The 20,064-nt window shown below is 43.4% G+C and overlaps 1 protein-coding gene across 1 annotated transcript in view; it reads right to left on the bottom strand.

Annotated features, from left to right (window-relative positions):
- VWA3B (von Willebrand factor A domain containing 3B) overlaps window positions 1–19,782 on the bottom strand; it is a 123,939-nt gene extending 104,157 nt beyond the window's left edge. The window contains exons 1-7 of the mRNA XM_074983284.1: window positions 19,704–19,782; window positions 17,784–17,804; window positions 16,941–17,025; window positions 16,243–16,470; window positions 13,264–13,358; window positions 4,966–5,216; window positions 2,335–2,494 (exon numbers count right to left, since the gene is read on the bottom strand). Of these exons, the coding sequence (XP_074839385.1) occupies window positions 2,335–2,494; window positions 4,966–5,216; window positions 13,264–13,358; window positions 16,243–16,470; window positions 16,941–17,025; window positions 17,784–17,804; window positions 19,704–19,709 (846 nt within the window). The 5' untranslated portion in view covers window positions 19,710–19,782. The remainder of the gene's footprint in view (window positions 1–2,334; window positions 2,495–4,965; window positions 5,217–13,263; window positions 13,359–16,242; window positions 16,471–16,940; window positions 17,026–17,783; window positions 17,805–19,703) is intronic.
- Window positions 19,783–20,064: the final 282 nt, after the last annotated feature.

Below are 20,064 nucleotides of genomic sequence, written 5' to 3'. Positions count from 1 at the left end.
ATACGTCCTTGAATCACCAGTTTACCCAAAAACAAATCTAACGTTCCCCCTTGAACTATTATTGTCTTCTTATAAAAAGCCCTACCCACGCTCAGGAAAAGTGTCCTGAGGCCTGAATCTAAATTCTGCATCAGTTCCTTTGGGACTTCATCTTCTACTGACTGATCGTGCTGGGAGGCCTGTCACCAAAACTCTGGGCCTCCTGCTAACATCGATTCAAGCTTCACAGAGTGGTGAGATCTCTCTCTCCCTCTCTCTAGGAACAGCCTCCTAACCCTGCCTTATGTGATCAGTTGTAGTTTGCTAGCCCTAATTTTTGTAATCAGATTTAAGTTTGATTTAATACTGTAAGGCTATGTCTACACGTGCCGCTTATTTGCAGGTGGTGACCACACAAGGGGAGCCAAACAAATAAAACAGGTAGGCTGTGTCTGGAAGAAGCTGCACGGCAATGAGCTATCTGGAAGATGCTAATAAGGTGTGGATGCAAATTTTCCATGCCTCATTAGCATATCAGCACGTGGTTCAGAGTCCAGAAGAAGCTCTTCTGGACTCCAAAGTACCTGTGCAGACAGCCAGCCTGCGGGGATCTTCTGAAAGGAAACCCTCCTTCCGGAAGCCCCTTCTTCCTCAAAATTTTGGGGACAAGGGGGCTTCCGGAAGGAGGGTTTCCTTTCAGAAGATTCCCACGGGCCATCCATCTGCACATGTACTTTGGAATCTGGAAGAACTTCCAGATTCCGAACCACATGCCGATATGCTAATGAAGCACAGAAAATTTGCATCCTTGCCTCATTAGCATCTTCCAGATAGCTCATTGCCGTGCAGCTTCTTCCAGACACAGCCTAACTGTTTTATTTGTTTGGCTCCCTTTGTGTGACTTGCATGGTTAAGCTGGTTGCTTCTCTCTCTTTCTCTGTCCCCACAAACCCCACAGAGATGTTGTTTTTGGCTTCTCCATTCATGCTGTAACAACACTCCTTGCATGTAGGCGAAAGATTCTGTGGGGTTTACCCATCAAGTGGATTACTAGCAGAAGAGAAAAAAGCATCCAAAAAGTTACTTGAGTAAGACTGCAGATGCTGGGGAGGGTTATGTCCTTAAGTACAAATTATCAGTGTCCCTCTAGGAAACTACTTGAGTAAAAGTACACATGAACACATATCACATCTAGATTGTACTCAACTATCCAGAAGTGGAAGCAGATTCACTTTTTACTCAAGTAACTTTTTGGGTACTTTTTCCACCTATGGTTACTAGCAGAATTGTGGTGTGAAAGTGGGGATAAGCATGTGTTCAACTTGGGGGCATATCAGGATGGCAGCTTAAAGTGCTGTTTAACCAAGACCACTGAGTCCAAGGGCACATGAGGGTCAAAGCTTGGCATTGCTAGGTAACCCAGCCCACTGAGCCCAGAGATATATAAGGTGGGACCTAGTCAGTACTAATTCCTCTCAGACATGGTAGCAGGTGTGAGTGAGTGTGTTCATCTGATTATAGGGTGGGAAGAGCCCAGCCCTAGGGAATCCAGATCCCACAGGACAGCTCCATTGGGAGGGAACTGGCAGAGAGAGAAGTAGAGCTCCGCAGGAGAACACAAGCAACACAAGCATCATATTGATAGAATTAAGATACCCCACATACCTTCAGAAGAGTCACCCTAACAAATGAGCACATTCTAAAGTAATGGGCAACTCTAGCTTTTTATATCTTTATATATCCTTTGGCTTTCTTTTAATAAGTAATACAATATATCAGCCTATTAAAAATAAACAGATTTAACTGAAAAAATACTTGGCATGCTTTGGGCACACCAACTGTAAGAGAGCTGCTCAGCCAATTGGTGGGGCTACAATCTGGATGTCACAGAAGAGTTTACAGAATTCCTTAGGTCAGCTAGGGCTAAGTTAAAAGAGTCTTCACACAGAGTTTTGTATTTTCTTCAAGTAAAAAATACAGAATAAACATGACCTCGCTTACCTGAGTAATATTTAATATTAAAGTTTTCATAAAATTTTAATTTTGAAAGTAAATCTGGTGAACACACTGGAAGGGAAAATATTTATCTTACCCATCATGACTTCAGAACATATTTTACCTTTCATGCTCCATGAGAAAACAAAACAAGTTTCTGCTTTCAGGACATGATATATTTATATTCACAGCCCATATTCACCAATACCCTGTGTATCTATTGGAAAGAAATACCTTCCAGACAGTCACATGTTTTCTCTTCAGCCATTCACAATTCATTAGGATAAAACTTGCAATCCAATTATCCCACTGGATATGCTAGGGTTTACTGGAGACTTCACAAGAGATGTATAAACTTACTGTTTCATCAGAGATGGCTTCCAACAGAGTCTCAGTGGAGTTGGTGTGGCTGACAGCTTGCATATGGTCCAATTTCCAGAGCCACTTAACAGCTGACTCTACAGAATATTCAGACACAGGAACAGATTTCTCTTGCCACTTCACAAGATCTTGTGCAGTGCTGAAAATAACGTCAATGATTAATCACCGATAATGAAAAGCCAATGGCAACACACAAAAACAAGCTCAAAAGATTTTGACTGTATTAGATCTTTAATAATAAGCCACCAGCTCTTGAGATTTTAATATTCCATTGATAAGACAGTAGTTGAAACACACACTTCTAAAACCAGACTAGCAATAAAATAAAGATAAGCAAAATAAGACCCTCATAAGCCACGACAAGTTTGAAAATTAGCTTTGTAAGGCAGTTAATTCCTCAGCAAAATTAAGGCAACTAAAGAGCATAAGAATGGCCATAATGGGTCAAATCAAAGGTCCATCTAATCCAGCATCCTGTCTTCTTAGAGTGGCCACTGTCAGGTGCCCCTAAAGGAAATGAACAGAACAGGTAATTAAGGGAATTAAGTGATCCATTTCCTGTCGCTCAGTCTCACCTTCTGGTCAATAGAGGCTAGTATCACCATCCCTGTCCATCCTGACTAATAGCTCTTCATGTACCTATGTACCATGAATTTATCTTGTTCTTTTTTGAACCCTGTTATAGTCCTGGCTTTCACAACATCCTCTGGTAGAGTTCTACAGGCTGACTGCACTGTGTGAAGAAATACTTCCTTTAGTTTATTTCAAACCTGCTGCTTATTCATTTCATTTGGTGACTTCAAGTTCTTGTGTTATGAGGAGTAAATATCACTTCCTTATCTACTTCTACAAATCAGTCATGCTTTTAGAGAGATATTTTTATTAGTATAGCTGCTTTAAGTACAGTTTCTAGAGCATATTTCCCCTTAAACATGAAAGAAACAATAGAAAAGACCAAGCTGAGAAGTAACTGACTATATAGGTTGGTGGGATGCAATGGAGAGGAGACAGAAAAACTCCAAAAGTAAGCGTTGCTATGCCAAAAAATGATCATGTTCTTTAAAACTGACTTGCTGTGTCACCTTTGTGACTGATGAGTAATTTTAGCCCCTGTCACCTGTATAAAGGGAGTAATATTTACCTATGTACCAAAACAGAAAGTTAGGGGGCGGAGTTCATCAGTGTTTCTAAAGGGCTTTAGTATCAGAGAGGTAGCCATGTTAGTCTGTGTCTTCAAAAACAACAGGAAGTCCTGTAGCACCTTATAGATACTTTGGATAACAGATATTTTGGACCATAAGCTTTTGTGGGCAAAGACCCGCTTCATCAGATGCAACGTCTTATGCTCCAAAATACCTGCTAGTCTATAAGGTGACACAGGAGTTGTTGTTTTTAAAGGGCTTTGAAGTTTTTGCCTTGAGCTCATTACAAATATGCAATGTGTGTGTGCATGTGTATGTACACCAACAAAAAAGAAAAACAGGTGGCTCTGTTGCTGTGACTTTCCAGAAAGCGTCATTCTGTAGAGTTTCTAACAAATCAGGTATCAGAGAGGTAGCCAAGTTAGCCTATATCTTCAAAAAAAACAAGTCCTGTGGCACCTTATAGACTAACAGATATTTTGGAGCATAAGCTTCTGACATCATGCATCTGATGAAGCGGGTCTTCGCCCACGAAAGCTTATGCTCCAAAATATCTGTTAGTCTATAAGTGCCACAGGACTTCTTGTTGTAACAAATCTGGGAGAAGAATAGTATACCTTCACAGAATTTTTTATAAAAGATAACATGTATTTTTGTGCTAAATCCCCCTCCACAGCCAGATAAATTCACATTATTGTCCCTCAATTTTTATATAACTGCAGATCTCCTTTAAAAAAAGAGTGTGTTTTTCAAAGACCATAAAAGCTCACTTCTGATGTTGAAACATTAGGTGCACTGGAAGATGGGGAATTCAGTACTTCAGGGCACCAGAATCAAGCCTGTGGCATAAATCATGGGAAAAATGACTTCCCAATATAATTATAACAGACTTTCTGAAGCCAATTTTCAAAACGGTATCCATTAAATTTTGAGCACAAACTTTACTGTACGCATGATTTGCATGCACACAAACTCCCATCCTTATGTGGATGTAAATCCTGAGTCATGTGCAAACAGCTATATGCTTGTATAAATAAAGATTTGCACATGCTCACAAATTTGAAAAACAGGTCCTCTTTGTCGCTAAGTATGAATTAATTTGCTAACTTTAGAAATGGAATCTAGTCTCTTGATTAAGGCATTGGATTGGGACTCAAGACAACTGGTTTCATTTCTCAGCTCTGCTATTGTGTGATACTGGGCAAATCACTTTACTTCTCTGTGGCATAGTTCGCCACCTATAACATGCTCTCCCAATCGGTCTTTTTCCTGTCCCAAAAGAAACAATCTCTTATGACCTAATGAGGGGCTGAACTTGGTGGTAGTCTTTAGGCACTACTATAATACAAACAATAATAAGGATCGTGGCTACTGCAGTAAGCATATCATCAGAATACAGCTCAATACTCTACAGTACTTCTTTTCATCTCATTAACAACAAGTAGAAAATAAATATAATTCCCCTTACCAAATGAGGTTAAACCTGGCAAGCTGGGCCACTTGTTGTGAGAGGACCATAGAAAGCGCATCTCGGCACAGGTCAAATTCACTTCTACACACAGTGCCAAAGTCCAGAACAATGGTGATGCATGATTCCTGAATCACTCCAAATATCTGCCGACTTTCACTGGTGACCCATTCCATTCTCTGCTTGTACAGCTCAATAGCTCCAACGAGACAGTCCATAAAATGAAGAATTAGTTCTTTTTTGGCTGTCAGCTTTATTTAAACACAAGAGAATGAAAATTAAGATTAAAACACACAACTCAAAGAAGTCCCGAGCCCAACAAAATTGCCATGACTGCTTTGTAGTGGCAGATATGCTAGCCAAGGTTGCAATAAAAACAATACATTTTTCTTACCCTATTTAAGCGCCAAATACTTGACAAATGCCTCTGAATTACTCACGTACAGTGAAAAGCCAGTGTACTTTATTCTAATTGCATTCCACAATACTTAAACAAGTGTAGGGCAGCATCAACTAGTTTTCATGAAAGAGACATCTCCACCAAGCATCAAAAGTGAGACCAATATTTTGAAGGCAAAAGTAGAAAAAATAGTGAAATGACTAAAGAACAAGAGTCCTGGAAATGATAAGATCAGGGAGAGATGATCAAATACGGCAGAGAAAGCATGATTCAGGAAATACACCAACTATGTAATATAGTGTGGAAAGAAGGGAAGGTACCTAAGGAATGGACAAGATCCCTGCAAGTGACAATACACAAGAAAGGAAGCACGTTGGAATGCAAGAACTACAGAACGATTGCCCTAAGAACTCATCTAGGCAAGGTGCTGATGATGACACTGACAGGGAGACTGAGATCACAGATAGAAGAACATCTAGCGGACGAGCAAGCAGGATTCAGGAAAGACAGAAGTACCATACATTCTGGGCACCACAGTTCAAAAAAGATGTGGAGAAACTAGAGAGGGTCCAGAAAAGATCGACAAGAATGATTAAAGGTCTAGAGAATGTGACCTATGAAAAAAGGTTGAAAGAACTGGGCTTGTTTAGTTTGGAAAAGAGATTGAGGGGAGACATGATAGCCGTTTTCAGGTGTCTTACAGGGTGTCATAAGGAGGAAGGAGAAAACTCGTTCTTCTTGGCCTCTGAGTATACAACAAGAGGTAACGGTCTTAAACTGCAGCAAGGGAGGTTTAGGTTGGACATTAGGAAAAAGCTCCTAACTGTCAGGGCGGTCAAACAGTGGAATAAATTACCAAGGGAGGTTGTGGAATCTCCATCACTGGAGATATTTAAGAACAGGTTAGATAGATGTCTATCAGGGATGGTTTAGATAGTACTTGGTCCTGCCATTGGGGCAGGGCGCTGGACTCGATGGCCTCTCGAGGTCCCTTCCAGTCCTAGTGTTCTATGATTCTATGATTCATACAGCAGATACTGGCACTAAGATTGACAGCTGAGAAAGCTCGAAGAAAGAACATGAACATCTACAATTGCTTCATTGATTTTCAGAAGACATATGACAGATGAGAAAGTGACGGGCAGTGTTGGAGTGGTTTGGAGTGGATAGCCTACTTATACAGTTGTTGCAAGATATCAATGACAATGTGGAGGCAGCAGCGAGAACGTGCAGACAGTTGGGAAGCTGGCTTACAACGAGTAGAGTTACGAGACAAAGAGATCTGATATTGCCGAGTACCTTCTTTACGCAGATTAAGACAGCAATGGACAAGATCAAGGAAGAGGTAGAAGGGATAGCAGTGCACAGGATGAGAATTAACAACTTGAGGTTTGCAGATGATGTAGTTATCATCGAGGAAGATGAAGAGAAGCTAGCAAGAATGGTGTACGTGATAAATAAGGGAAGAGGTATGGACTGACTATGAACATTGATAAAATGAAAACAATGATATTTGGAGATAAGGAAATAGGAAGGAAGATCAGCGTAGACGGGATCGAACTAGAGAATGTTCAGAAGTTCACGTATCTGGGGAGCAACATGACAGATGATGACTGTAAGAAGAAAATGACAAGAATAGCGAAAGCAAGAGCAAGTTTGAAGGTGATGGGTAAGATCTGGAAAAACAAAGCAATTAGCTGAGGAACAAAGCTGAGCATCTTGAAAACATCCATTCAGCAGCATGTTGTATGGATGTGAGACATGGGTGATAACAAAAGATACAAAGAGAAGGATATTGGCGTTCGAGAGGAGTTGTTATAGAAAGATCCTGAGAGTAGGATGGATGCAGACGGTCATCAACGAGGAATCATATAGGAAGATACAGTCGAAAGAGAACTTACTGCAGAAGGTTATACAATGCAAGTTACAGCTATTTGGGCGTAGCTTCAGAATGAACAACAAACGAAAAGTTAAGACCCTGGGATTCGGCAAAACAGACTGTTCGAATAGGAGAGGCAGACCCCACAGAGACTAGGTAGATGATACAGTAGATTGGTGTGGAGCTAGTTTACAGAAACTAAGCCGCTCCGCACTGGACAAGGAAAGCTGGAACAAAATAGTGAGAGAAGCATCGGACACCAACAGGCACTCAGGTCCATGGTTGCTGATGATGATGATTGTGATTAAATCAGAGCAAGGTAGGTGACTTTAAAGAAAGGAAAGTTTTAGAGGTGGGAAATGCCTACAGAGCACAATATGGATATACAGGGGGCACTTGAAAACTGGTTATTAATTTAGGGCAAGACAGTAATTTGCTCTGAAAATGCAGTGCAGGGAAATAAAGAAATGTACAGATCTTTCCTGGAACAGGGTAATCTCAATTTTGTCCTTCACCAGTAATGGAAGGAAAATTAAATATGTCTCCTAGTTAAGCCAGTATTTCTGCTCAGGATGCCCCACATTCATTATCCATTGGACCTAAATATTTGTATTTCAGTATTTGGTATATTTCAGGCATAGATGCAAATTCAAAGTAAAAACTGATTTTCCACTAGCCTCAGCCCTATCAGTAAATTAAGCAAAGCCAAGACCAATGGCTGGAAAGAATAATAATTGTACACATGGAAAATAAACTCTAAGACCTTCTCTCTAGATCTTATGACATTCACCCCAAATGTCTTTTTGCTCTTAATCATCTTTTTTAATCTACTGCCATTTTTAATCTGCCATTTTTGGTCCTGTTACTGTTTTTATTTTCTTTTGAGTATAGATTTAGTCTGAGTGCCCATTACGGTGTTTTTAAATAGCTTCCAGGCAGCTTACAGGTGTTTCACTTTTGTGACTCTTCCTTTTAATTTCCATCTAACTAAATTCTTCATTCTTGTGTCATTTCCCTTTCTGAGCTTAAAAGCTACTGTAGTGACTGTCTTTGGTATTTTCTCCATTATAGAGATGTCACATTTAAATACACTATAGTTATTATTACTGAGCAGCTTAGCTAAATTCATTTATTAGACCAGATCCTGCGCAGAACTGGGGACTAAATCAAGAACTATTTCTCCCCTTGTGAGTTCTAGGGCTAGCTGCTCCAAGAAGCAGTTTTTAATGATGTTTAAAAATTTTACCTCTGCGTCCCCTCCTGAGGTGACACTTACCTGATCAATACAGAGAGAGATGAAATCCCCCATTATTCCTGGGCTTTCTGTAGCCTCTCTAAACTCCCTGAGCATTCCAGAGTCAACATCTCCATTCCACGCGTGCATGTATGTGTGTCAGTAGCATATTCCTATCATTATTCAAGCATGAAATTTCTATCCATGGAGATTCTGTGCTATGGCTTGATTCATTTAGAAGTTTTACTGTATTTGATTACATGCTAATTTATTCAGGGTCATTTGCTTGCTACTCCCCCATCTCACAGTGGTTCTCCAAGAGTCAGCATAGAAGTTTGGCGACAAAAAGTTTTTAAAATAGAATTCCATCACAAGTAGAAACTGAGCTCTCCCTCAGGCTATGTCCACACTACATAATAAACAAAAAAATCAGTCATGTAGCACTTCAAAGACTAACAAAATAATTTAATGGTGATGAGTTTTCATGGGGCAGACCTACTTCTTCAGATCTGGGGTGGGTCTGCCCCATGAAAGTTCATCACCTAATAAATTATTTTGTTAGTCTTTAACGTGCTACTTGAGTGCTTTTTTGTTTTATTAGGCTACAGACTAATGTGGTTACCTCTCTGTTACTGCATCATAAACTCAGCTTCAAAGCAGTCAGCTCGATTTTACAGTGTCACTGTCTTCACTGTGAATACCATTAGGTAGATTTTAGGGAGCTCTAAAGTGTATATTATTACACCCACAAAACGAGTCAATGTAGCATCAAATTTGAATTTAAAAAGTCAAATTAATGCTAGTGTGGAAATGCCATTTCTTTAAATCAACTTTATTGGCCTCCAGAGGCGTTCCATACGTATCCCACAATGCCCCACGGTTGTCTGCTATGGCTGCTTCCATCTCTGCTGCTCTCCAGGTGAACAGGAAGTAGGTAACAGGAAGCCCATGAATTTGAATTTGGCACCCGGAAACCCAGGAAATTGAAGTGGGCACCTGGGCCCATTTTGAATTCGTTTCTATATTATCAACATGATGATCACATCTACTTATGAAGAAATAGCCCCGCCACAGGGAGGTGGCTTCTTCCCTGCACAGCATATAGCAGGAGAAGTGGAGATTTTTTTTCAGAGCTGGCACAAGCCCCCACCCTACCTTCCCTCATGTGACTGGACTTTTACATTGGATATGGAAGCCATTTTACATGTCCATGTATCTCTTGGCCCCATACAGTGCGCCAGGGCGGCCATGTGAGGTGTCTAATGAAAGCTGAGGCTACCCTGGATCTGTGTATGTTACTTATATGACTTTATTATGTCTGTAGGTAGAGTTATGGGTTTCAGCTCTCTAGTTTTATTCGCAATGTTTTAGAGATAAGATTCACAACAGGTATGAACTCAGCCCCAGCCTGGATAACGTGCTAAATGATAGGATGGAAACCAAATGCTGAGACATACATTCCACGTGTTACGTAGATGGAGTAGGGTGTGCTGACAAGCTCAACAGCCAATGGCAGAGTTCCACAACAGCCTAGCTGAATCAGGTGACCTGAACTCTCCAGGCCTGATGGGAAGAAGAAAGGGTTTTTTCCCTCCACAGAAGAAAAATATAAAAGGGCCCAGCAGGGTTCATCTTGAGGGAAGTCTTTTGTCTGGAGAAAATCTATGTCTTTTGTTCTTGTTTTTGTTCATGGTCCTGTTCCAAGGATCCATCTTCCAGCCTGCTGATTCCAGCTTGCCAGATCTCCAATTCTCCAGTAACTAAAACTATAACCCAGAATCGTACCCCTTATGGGGTGGACTTTCAGAGACTTTCAAGAATCAGCATAGAACATCGCTGGCCTGCATCAATCACAGTCATTGATGTACGTAAAGTATCACTTCAACAATTTCTCTCTCTATCCCTTTTCTTTCTTGCTTTGTAAATAAACCTTTTGATGTTAGATCTGAAGGATTTGGGCATTTGCATGTTAGTTTGTGTAAGATCCAAGTGTATATTGACCAGGGACTGGAGCGGGACCCTTCGGGGCCCGGAAGAATGTGTGGTGTTGGTAAAATAGGTTTTAAAAAAAACACCCACCTTATTTGGGGGTTGTTGATCTGGGCTCGTATAGCAGCTGGGAAGTCTGTGGGTTTGCCTGTGCGGCTTCTGGCTGGCCACTGGGGCTGGCAGAGGTACTTGTGTGGCTGACTGGATTTGCTTTATTGAGAAGGAAAATCCCAGCCAGGGCTGTAAGTGGCCTGGATTTAACCAAAGATAGCCTGGATTGATTTCCTTAGCTGTATCCAGAAACCCCATCATATTACACCTCCACCAGAGAAAGACACTGAAGGGACTCTGTCAACCGGCCCTTCAACTAATTTCCCCCAGGACATCCCTCCCTGAATGGGGGAGCAGGGGCAACTGTAATCTGTTCTTGTAATATTTTCAGAGAGGATGTTTCCAGTAGACATCATACCTTTCTGGCCAGGCAGGGATGGTATCAAGGCTGGGGAAGGGGCTGGGGGCCCAGTTGAGATGGCACAAGTACAGTCACCGAGGTGATCCCAGGGCAGTATGACAGTCCCCTGCCTGGCATGCTGTTTGGCTTATTACGTAGAAGTCCTACCATTCTGCCCAGGCAGTGGTGGCTTCCAGGGGGGCGTAGTGCAGTGGCTGGGGACCAACCGAGATGGCACAGTCACCTGGGTGATCCCAGGGCACAAATCTGCCAAGTAGCTGCTGAAGAGCTCCATGCCCCATGTTGGACACGTCTGTGCAGTGAAATGGGAAGCCAAAAATCCTTTCTAACTCAGGGCACCATAAATTGCCTTCTTCCTGTTCATGAGTACGGTGAACTGCAGGCTCTTCCCCTGCCTGAGGGAGTCGGCTTTAGTGGGTATGGTTTGCACTTTCCTCAACTTCACTCTCCTTCTCTTTCCTCAACTTTGCTATTATCCTACTTTACTTCAGGAAGGTTGGCCCAGAAATAGCACACACTCACGGCATCTATCATCACTGGCTTGCACTCAAGAAAGCAGCCTGAGTCAGGGGCAGGCTTTGGAAAAATGGTGCGAAAATTCCTTTGGCTGTTTGTTTTCAACTGGGACGGGGGAAGGGCGAATATCAAAAGCATTAATCTGTTCCTGTAATATTTTCAGGGAAGATATTTCTGGTTTCCAGGGGCAGGAGAAGTGGCAAGCCAGTTGAGATGACAGAGTCACTTGGGTGATCCTATGGCACAGAGTCATTCCAGCATGTGGGTATGACAGTCCCCTGCCTGGTGCACTAGTTGGCTGGTTAAGCAGAAGTCATACATAAAGGTGTTCTTTCTATGGGGGAAAAACAGCTGAGCAACCAGTTTACGTGGTTCAGTCACCTTCTCAAGCCAGCCCATTTGGTTTTCTTTTGCCTGGGATTCCCTACTTTTCCTTCTGAAAAAATGGCTGCTTGCTTTCCACAGGAGGGGAACGAGGGAAATACAATGTGAGAATATGACATCGCATGCCAACAACCACTTGCAGGGCATTTTTTCCCCAATACAGCACCAGCAAAAACCCAGAATGCTAAGGGACAGAGAACTGCTGGATAGGTACCCACAATGCACTGCTGCAGTCTATGTTTGGTGATTCAGTGTGGCAGCACTAACTCGATTTTGTGGGGAGGTAAGGATAATCAAAATCAAATTTATAAAGACCCACCGTTATAACATCTTATTTAATAAAAATCAAATTTATATTGTAGTATAGAAGTAGTCAGAGTGTCATGCAAACATTCTTTGTCTGGTTCCTACCTTACACTATCTGATGTGTTCTAATAGTCCTGTAAACAATTGCTCAGGAACACACAGCAGCCAGATAGGCTAACACAGGATTGGAGGTTAGAAAATGAACTGTTTGCAGAAAAGATGGTCGAATAAGAATATCTGAAATTGTGCGTTTCCCTAAGTTTGTACCTGATGAGTGTTCTGGGTGCCTGGGAATAGGGGAGGGATTCTGGATAACAGAATATGATGTGCTATTCATTTTTAAAGTCTTTATTCTTACTAAATTAGCTTTGTTCTTATGCTCCAATGCACGAATCTCTTCAATTAGTCTCCATCTTTTCAAATAATGGGACAGACAGCAGCTACTAATAACTGGCTCCTCAGAACACAAGTCTGGACAAAGCTCTATCAAGCTGTATCCACAGACTATCCTAAGCCCTTTGGCTGTGTCTACACATGCCCCTTCCTTTCAAAAGGGGCATGTTAATGAGCGGGTTCGAAAGATGCTAATGAGGTGCTGCAATGAACATGCAGTGCCTCATTAGCATCTTGCGAACCCGCTCGTTAACATGCCCCTTTAGAAAGCGGGGGGCAGGTGTAGACAGGGTTTGTATCCTCTTGGCACTAAACGATTGGTTATGAGAGCACAGTATGCTTCTTCATTTGAGTACTCCATTTGTTTTACTGGTAACTACCCATTTTATTCCTATTCCCTTTTAAGCCTTCTCCCTCTCACTATGGGGTAAGTTGTTACTTAGAAATTTCAAGCTTCCCTTAAAAGCGTTACTCCAAGTTTCATATGGGCTAGTGTATCACTAGCCATCAGAAATGAAACCCAGCTTCTGTATCATTAATCATTTGGCACAATAGAACTAAAATCATGAGAAGATAAAATTCCAATTTTAGAAATACATCAGTTTCCTGAACAGTTTTCCTTTAGCAGAGGAGATGCTTCAGTCACATCACACTGTAACAGTGACATTAAATGTGGGGCTGGGAGAGTTATTACTCTATTGAACTACAAATTCAGTCACACTTACATTATATACTCTACCATCTCGTGCTCTGAAGTATTGAGGAAACAGGCCATCTGCATACCGAGAAGCCACAAATTTCCCCAAGGTGGATACATAATCTACATGCAAGATTAACAATGGTTGTGAGTTAGAGATTATTTTCATTATAAATTGTTTTTCTAAACAGACGACATGCGACAGAAGAGAGGATAAATGGCACTGTCTTTAAATTCTTTGCTATTGATGAGCTAAATAACATTTTTACAGCTTCCTACAAACCAAATTCACTGATAAATCTATTGGCAGGGACAGCTAGGTTTTTTGGAGAAAAGAAGGGTTGCTTTTCCACTCAGGGTTAGATGTTGCACTGCAGGACAGATCTTAAAAAGAGTTACTACACAAACTTAGGTTCAAGCAGCTGGGAGGGAGTATTTGTACCATCCACGTGATGTTAGTGAGCATTAAAAAGATTCTAATTTTATTGAACTGTAGAAATTATCCTCTTCTTCTAGAATTCTATCTAATGAGGATTTTTTTTTTTAAAGTGTCATCTTGTTTACTAATAACAAGCTATTTGGGACTTTAGATTTCTGCAGTTCAACTGCTGTGTTCTCCATTTACCTCTTAAAAGCAAATGCAAGTCTTTGTTTTTCTTTACTCTTCTGACAAACAATGACTGGATGATGCCCCCCCATGACACATATGGAAAGGGACAAAAGCAGATGCAGAGGAAGGCATTTCTACACTACAACTGAAAGTATGCAATTTGTAGTACTGGTAATGTAACTGCAGCACTAGCTTTAATCTAACGAGTGCTCTAAAATAACAAAGATGCTGCAGCAGGAACTTCCGCATGCGCTAGCAATGCCAGTATGTACAGCCTGTGAGAAGGCGGTGCCACTGCATTTATGCTGCTGTTTTTACCATGCTAGCTAGATTAAAACTAGCACAGGTATGTCTAACCAGGCTGCACATCACATCTTCAGCTGCTGTACAAACATACCCTGAAGAAGGGAAAATATGTTTCCTGCTGGCATGATAATTTCTCGGAAGTAGCTCTACAGAGCCGGGACTCCATCGACAGGAAAACAAGAGTGTGGGACTATTTAAGAGCCAGGGAGGAGCTATTCTATATAGCAGGGGTTTCAAACCCCACTCCTCAAGGGCCAGGGCCTCAGGCATTACCTGGTGGCCTGGCATTGGGCAGCAGCAGGGTTGGTGGTGGAGCAGAGAGGCTGCTTTGCTGCTCTACTTCCCCATGGCTCCTGTCACCATGGTGATGGGGGAGCAATCCCTGCTGCCGGCCCCAGCCTGCCCCAGGCTCCATGGGCTAACCTGAGTATGGGGGACCACAGGACAGCTGGGGCATCTGCCACAGGGCCTCCCAAAGTGCAGGACCCGGGTGGCCGCCCCAAACCATCCTAAGGATGGGACAGCTCTGCACACACTTACCCAAGGCCACAGAGATGCACAGACAGCAGCATGGAGCTAGCCACCAGAAGCCCCTCTACACTGTTGCACTCTGGTAGCAATAATGAAGGCCCCTGTGGAATGGGGAGGGATTTAAATCACTTCGCAACTGCAGGCAGGGCTGGGGGGCTGCAGGGAGAAGCACGTACAGGTTGGCAGGTGGGACCTGAAGACGTGAGCAGGCAGGATGTGTGGAAACGACCACCTCACCCCCACTAGCGGGGGGTACCCGTTGGCCCACCAGGGGATTTGAGGATTGGCATTGGCCCTAAGGTAAAGTGAGTTTGAGACCCCTGCTTTACAGCATGCTCCTCTGCTCACCCAGTGAGCTTCCATGGTAAAACCATACTGTTAGGAAGCACCCACTTCTCTCAGCATCATCTACCTCCTTAATCCAGAGAAGAGTAAGCGTGCAACCTCTAGCGTTCTCCTAATGCACAGAACGCTCCTAACAGGGGAGAACACAGCATTGCTGGACATGCTGTTCTAGACTCTTAATTCCCCCTGCGTCCAAGTCAGCTGAGTTTTTAAAATAAACAGCATAAAACTATAATTAATACACCTACTGCTTCTTAAACCATAAATTCTTGATACCAGGGAGTGCCTTATTGTGCACTGCATAGCATTATTATGTAAAATGATTCATAATCATTATTTCTCACTCACTCTCTCCTCCAGTCACTGCATAACTGTGCATTACAATTTTTCTTTGATAAAGAGGTGCTTGACTTTGCACAAAAACCATCCTAACTTTAAATTAGATATCGTATTACCTGCCAAAATATTGTCAAAATTGTCAATGGAAGCATAAAAATAATTTATGGCCTGGAACTCAGCAGGATCTTTGTGTTTTCCCATCCACAAAGCTGTCCTTTTCAGTTCACAAAGGACAGGATCCTTGTAGCAGTTGCATTTTTAGGCTCCAGGAAAACAGGTTTTGCATGTACTCATTCTGAAACATTCACTACCTAAACTTATTTCACAAATATAAGTAGACTGGCATCTAGATTAAAATGAGGAACATGATGGTTTAGATTAAAGAGAATACCCTCTCTCTCTGCTTGAGAGATGAGAAGTCACATACGATTCCCTTCTTCGCTTTAGCTCAGAAACGTATGTGATTTTCCCTTCTTTTTTTCCCTACAATAGCACAAAAAAAACAGTTGTAAAGGCTCAAAAGCACATAAGCTACATCTATACTAGGGAGTTTTGTAGCCAAATTGGGGGTTTGTTGACAAAACTCGCAGAACCTTTACACACAAAATGTGTTTTGTTGACAGAAACTGTTGACAAAGAAGCTGCGTAGATGCTTCAGGGGGCCCCTTTGGTGAGCAGGGCAGGTCAAAATATTGATCTGCTTTATGTGCAGATGTGATCGGTCAACAGAAGTTTTGTCAGAACATCTCTTCCAACAGTAACTTCTGTAGACAGATACTTGTGTAGATGTAGCATTGCTGTCTTGCAAAAAGGGAGCATGGAATTCTGAACTATTTCAAGTCAAGTTTTAGCTTTTACCACTGGCTTCTCTCATACCTTCCCTGTGCTGAAATCCAATTTGTGATAAAATCTGAGAGAGGGACAGTTTATTTCTCTTCAGACCATGAAGCTGAAGCCATTTAGCAGATGAGATGAGAGGCTGTACATCCAAGTCCCACAAAGTGCTTTTCAAGCATGTTTCCTTTTCTTTTGACTTCCTTTTGTGGGTAATGCCAGAATCTGACTTTTCTTGATCTTGTCCATGTTTCGTATCAAAGGTAACTGCTGTAAAAGAAGGAAAGAAAAAAATGACAGTTTAGAGTTAACCAAAAAGTTGTTTATTCCCTCCTGCCATTAGATGTCATACCAATCCTCTTCCAAGCATTTTTTTTGGCTTATCCTTCTACCTTTTTTCTCATTCTACAAAAATGTGCTTAACGATGGAAAGTCACTTTCAATTTCATTTGTTCCCCAGCTACCATATCCCTCTCCCTCCCCAACCCACATTCACTTCAGTAAATTGGATTTAAAAAAAAAAAAAAAATAATCAACAAGAATTGCTTTTTTGAAACCCACGTGTTGGGAAAGCTGCATCCATTCTGCCAGAAAGCAACCCTTTACACCTGTAAGAGACTTCACCCTAAACACTGGGACAGTGTACTAATAATAGGCAATCATTACACAGCCATCAGATTTTTGTATTGTAAATCACCCACAAATGCATGCAAAATATGTCTACTTCTTAAAATACTCACGGTGACTCCAGGCAACTCTTTTACACAGATTTCCAGTCATTCTGGACTTCTTCATTTGGGTCCCTCTTTGTTTCCTTTTAAGAGCCTAAAGAGTTAAAGCCATACAAAGGCCTGATCACAAAAATTGAGACCTTTCTGTTCTAAGCAAGTATAAAATTAAAAGCGCTTTGTACCACAAAGAATGTAGCCCATCAGACCTTTTAATCCTGCACTCAAACTCCCGCCCAGGAGCAGGATCAGGCACTTGCCTCGCTCTGATGCTCCAGCTGGGGAGGTGGCAAGTGGCTTGCCTTGCTCCAATCTCTACATGCAACAGCTCCACATGGCTCCCAAAAGCAGCAGCAGCCAAGGGACTTCGCACGCTGCCTCTGACCCAAGCACCATCTCTGCAACTAACATGGGCTAGAAACTACAGCCAGTAAGAGCTGGTCCCTGTGAATGGGCTAGTCCAAAGAGCTGAGTGGACCCACCTCTGTGTGGCAGCCAGAGAGGGGACAGGCTGCTGCTTCCAGCAGCCACTTGAAGTAAGTGTCATCCAGGTTTTGCACTCCAACACCTTGCCTCAGCCCTGATCCACTCCTGGCCCCTAAACTCTTCCATCCCAGCCCAGAGCACCTTCTACACCCCAAATCCTGCACCCCAGCCCTACCCCAGAGTGGTCACCCCCAGGCAGAGCCCTCAAACCCCAGCCCATGCAGCCAAATCTCCTGCCCTAACCAGCCCTCCATACAGTTTCCACTCAGGCCAAAAAGTCTGCCCACCCCTCATATAGAAGGCCACTTTTAGAAACACATGCATACCTTTAATCATGCAGGTAGCCCCATTAGGTAACATTATGCACACCTGTGACTGCAGTTGCTCAACCTAAACGTGGAAAAGAGGCAACAAGCAAATGTACAACAGTGGTGGGCAACCTGCAGCCCCTTCACCTGTCACCCACAGGCCCCCTGGCTACTTCCCTCCCCCATGCATCTCTCCTGCACGGGGGCACCAGAGCCCCACAAGTCCTACTCACTCCCCCCCCCCCCCCCCCCCCCCGCACTTTCAAAATATGTGACATTTAATTTGTGCTCCCGCCCCACACACCCCTCCTCAGCTAGAACAGCTGAGACTCAGGTGCTCTGGAAGGGAGAGGAGCAGGTAAGTGTGGGGCCCTAGTGCATGAGAGGCATAGGAGGGAGGGCATGCACCCGGCTGTAGGTGGAATCCCAGTGGGCTGCAGGCTGTTGCATACCACTGAGGTGAAGGAGGGTCATTCAGGTGGTTCACTCATGTTTTGTGGTTGCCCATGACATTTCAGTTTAATACAAATTGCTCATTGTTAGCAGGTTTTAGCTGCCAGCATAACATCCAAGGAGAATGCCTTTTATCGGGCAACTAAAAGAGATGTGTTTGCAGGGGGAGCAGCTACCTGTGTTTCTAACCCTAAACAGTCACATTAAAGTGTTCATTAACAAAGCAGCTTCATGTTAACAACTCCGCTGGGCAGCATTTTGAACAGTCCTCTGCATCTGAGCAGCACATCCCAGAAGCTCTCTCATTTTCGCACCTGCCCAGAAGTTTGACTATTGATCTTCCTTCATTTTATAATGTAAATACCACTCCAGCTCAGCCCAGAGGAGCAGCATCTGCATGTGAAATGCATTTTATGCGGGGAAAAAAATGTTTCCTATAGGAAGAAACTTTGACAGGGATACAAAATGGCTTTAACAGAAATATCAAATTAAACTCCAGGGAAAGGCAACCGCTAACTCTGAACCCGCATTCTGAAAAAAGCAGATTTTTATAAATTCAGTAAGAAGTCACCTGTATCCTTTCCCTCTGCCCAATAGAGAAAGGTCTCCTGCACCTTCACTTACTGAGCATCTAGAGGTTTTTAATCTGTGCTGGAAAACTAGGTAAGGCAAGGGACAGAGTATTTTATCAAAACAAAACAGCAGCCCAGTAGCACTTTAAAGACTAACAAAATAATTTATTAGGTGGTAAGCTTTTGTGGGACAGACCCACTGCTTCAGACTATGATCTGGAGAAGTGGATCTGTCCCATGAAAGCTCACCACCTAATAAATTATTATATTTGTCTTTCAAGTGCTACTGAACTGCCTTTTTGTTTTGATATAATATAGACTAACACAGCTATCTCTCTGCTACTAGGTTATTTTATAAACACAAGAACACCTTGTGAAAGCCTGGGAGATTTCAGGATTGGAATAAAACTGATGAGACCCCAGCAAAAGTCTGGGTGCTAAAAAGAATGGCTGTTTCATGTGGGGGGAGGAGAGGAGAACACAGAAAAGGCTGTTAAATATCTGACCCCTATCGCTGCCTGCGAGTCAGGGAGTTGGAGCAGTTTTAGAAGTGAGAAGCCATCCAGTGTGGGAATGCCACAGAAGTCAGAACGCACGACCCGGGGGCAGGAAAACATGTGCCCTGGGCGTGAGTCCGAGAACTGTTTATGGCTCGGCAGCTTGAGCACGCACCACGGCACCCGCTGCAAACCAGCCGTGCCCGCAGGGCAGTAGGGGCTGCCCCATCCTAGCCTTACCTCTCGCCTGGGGCTTCAGGGGTAGGAAATAATGACAACGGGGATGTAACGTGCCCCTGGGCGCTGCAGCCCTGTGCTGGGGGGCAGCAGAAAGGAGGCTCCGACCCCTCCGGGCGGGTGGTCGGGCGCGGCAGCTCCGCTCCCCACGTGGAAACGAGACATTCCATCCCGGCCACAGCGGCGCCCCCTGGCGGTCCCCGCGCGCTGCCCTCCCCTCACCTGCATTCTAGGCGCGCCGCCGCTTCCCTCCCATTATGACGGGGACGGCGAGTTCTAAGGCGCAGCAGCCCGATTGTTGACGCTGGAGGCAGCTGGGTTGCTAAGGCGGGGCTGAGGTCTGCAGGCGCAAGCTCCGGGCTAAGGCCACGCCCCAGCCGCTTGCCCGGGCAGTGCTCTTTAACCCGCGCGTGGCGGTCTGCCGCGGGAGTCCCTGCTGCTGTAGGGAAGGAGGTTGAGGCAGGTGTAAAATGGATCCCCCCCAACTCTAGGGGTTGTCCCTGCCCCACTGCCACACCGATGTGTACAGTTTTATTCGCGGCATAGTCCTCGGATACGGTATAGAGCAAAAAACAAAGCAAAA

The sequence above is a fragment of the Carettochelys insculpta genome, chromosome 1 (assembly GCF_033958435.1).
Source record: "Carettochelys insculpta isolate YL-2023 chromosome 1, ASM3395843v1, whole genome shotgun sequence".
NCBI lineage: Eukaryota > Metazoa > Chordata > Testudines > Carettochelyidae > Carettochelys > Carettochelys insculpta.
The sequence above is the reverse complement of the archived record's forward strand: the minus strand, read 5'-3'. Positions and strand labels throughout refer to the sequence as shown.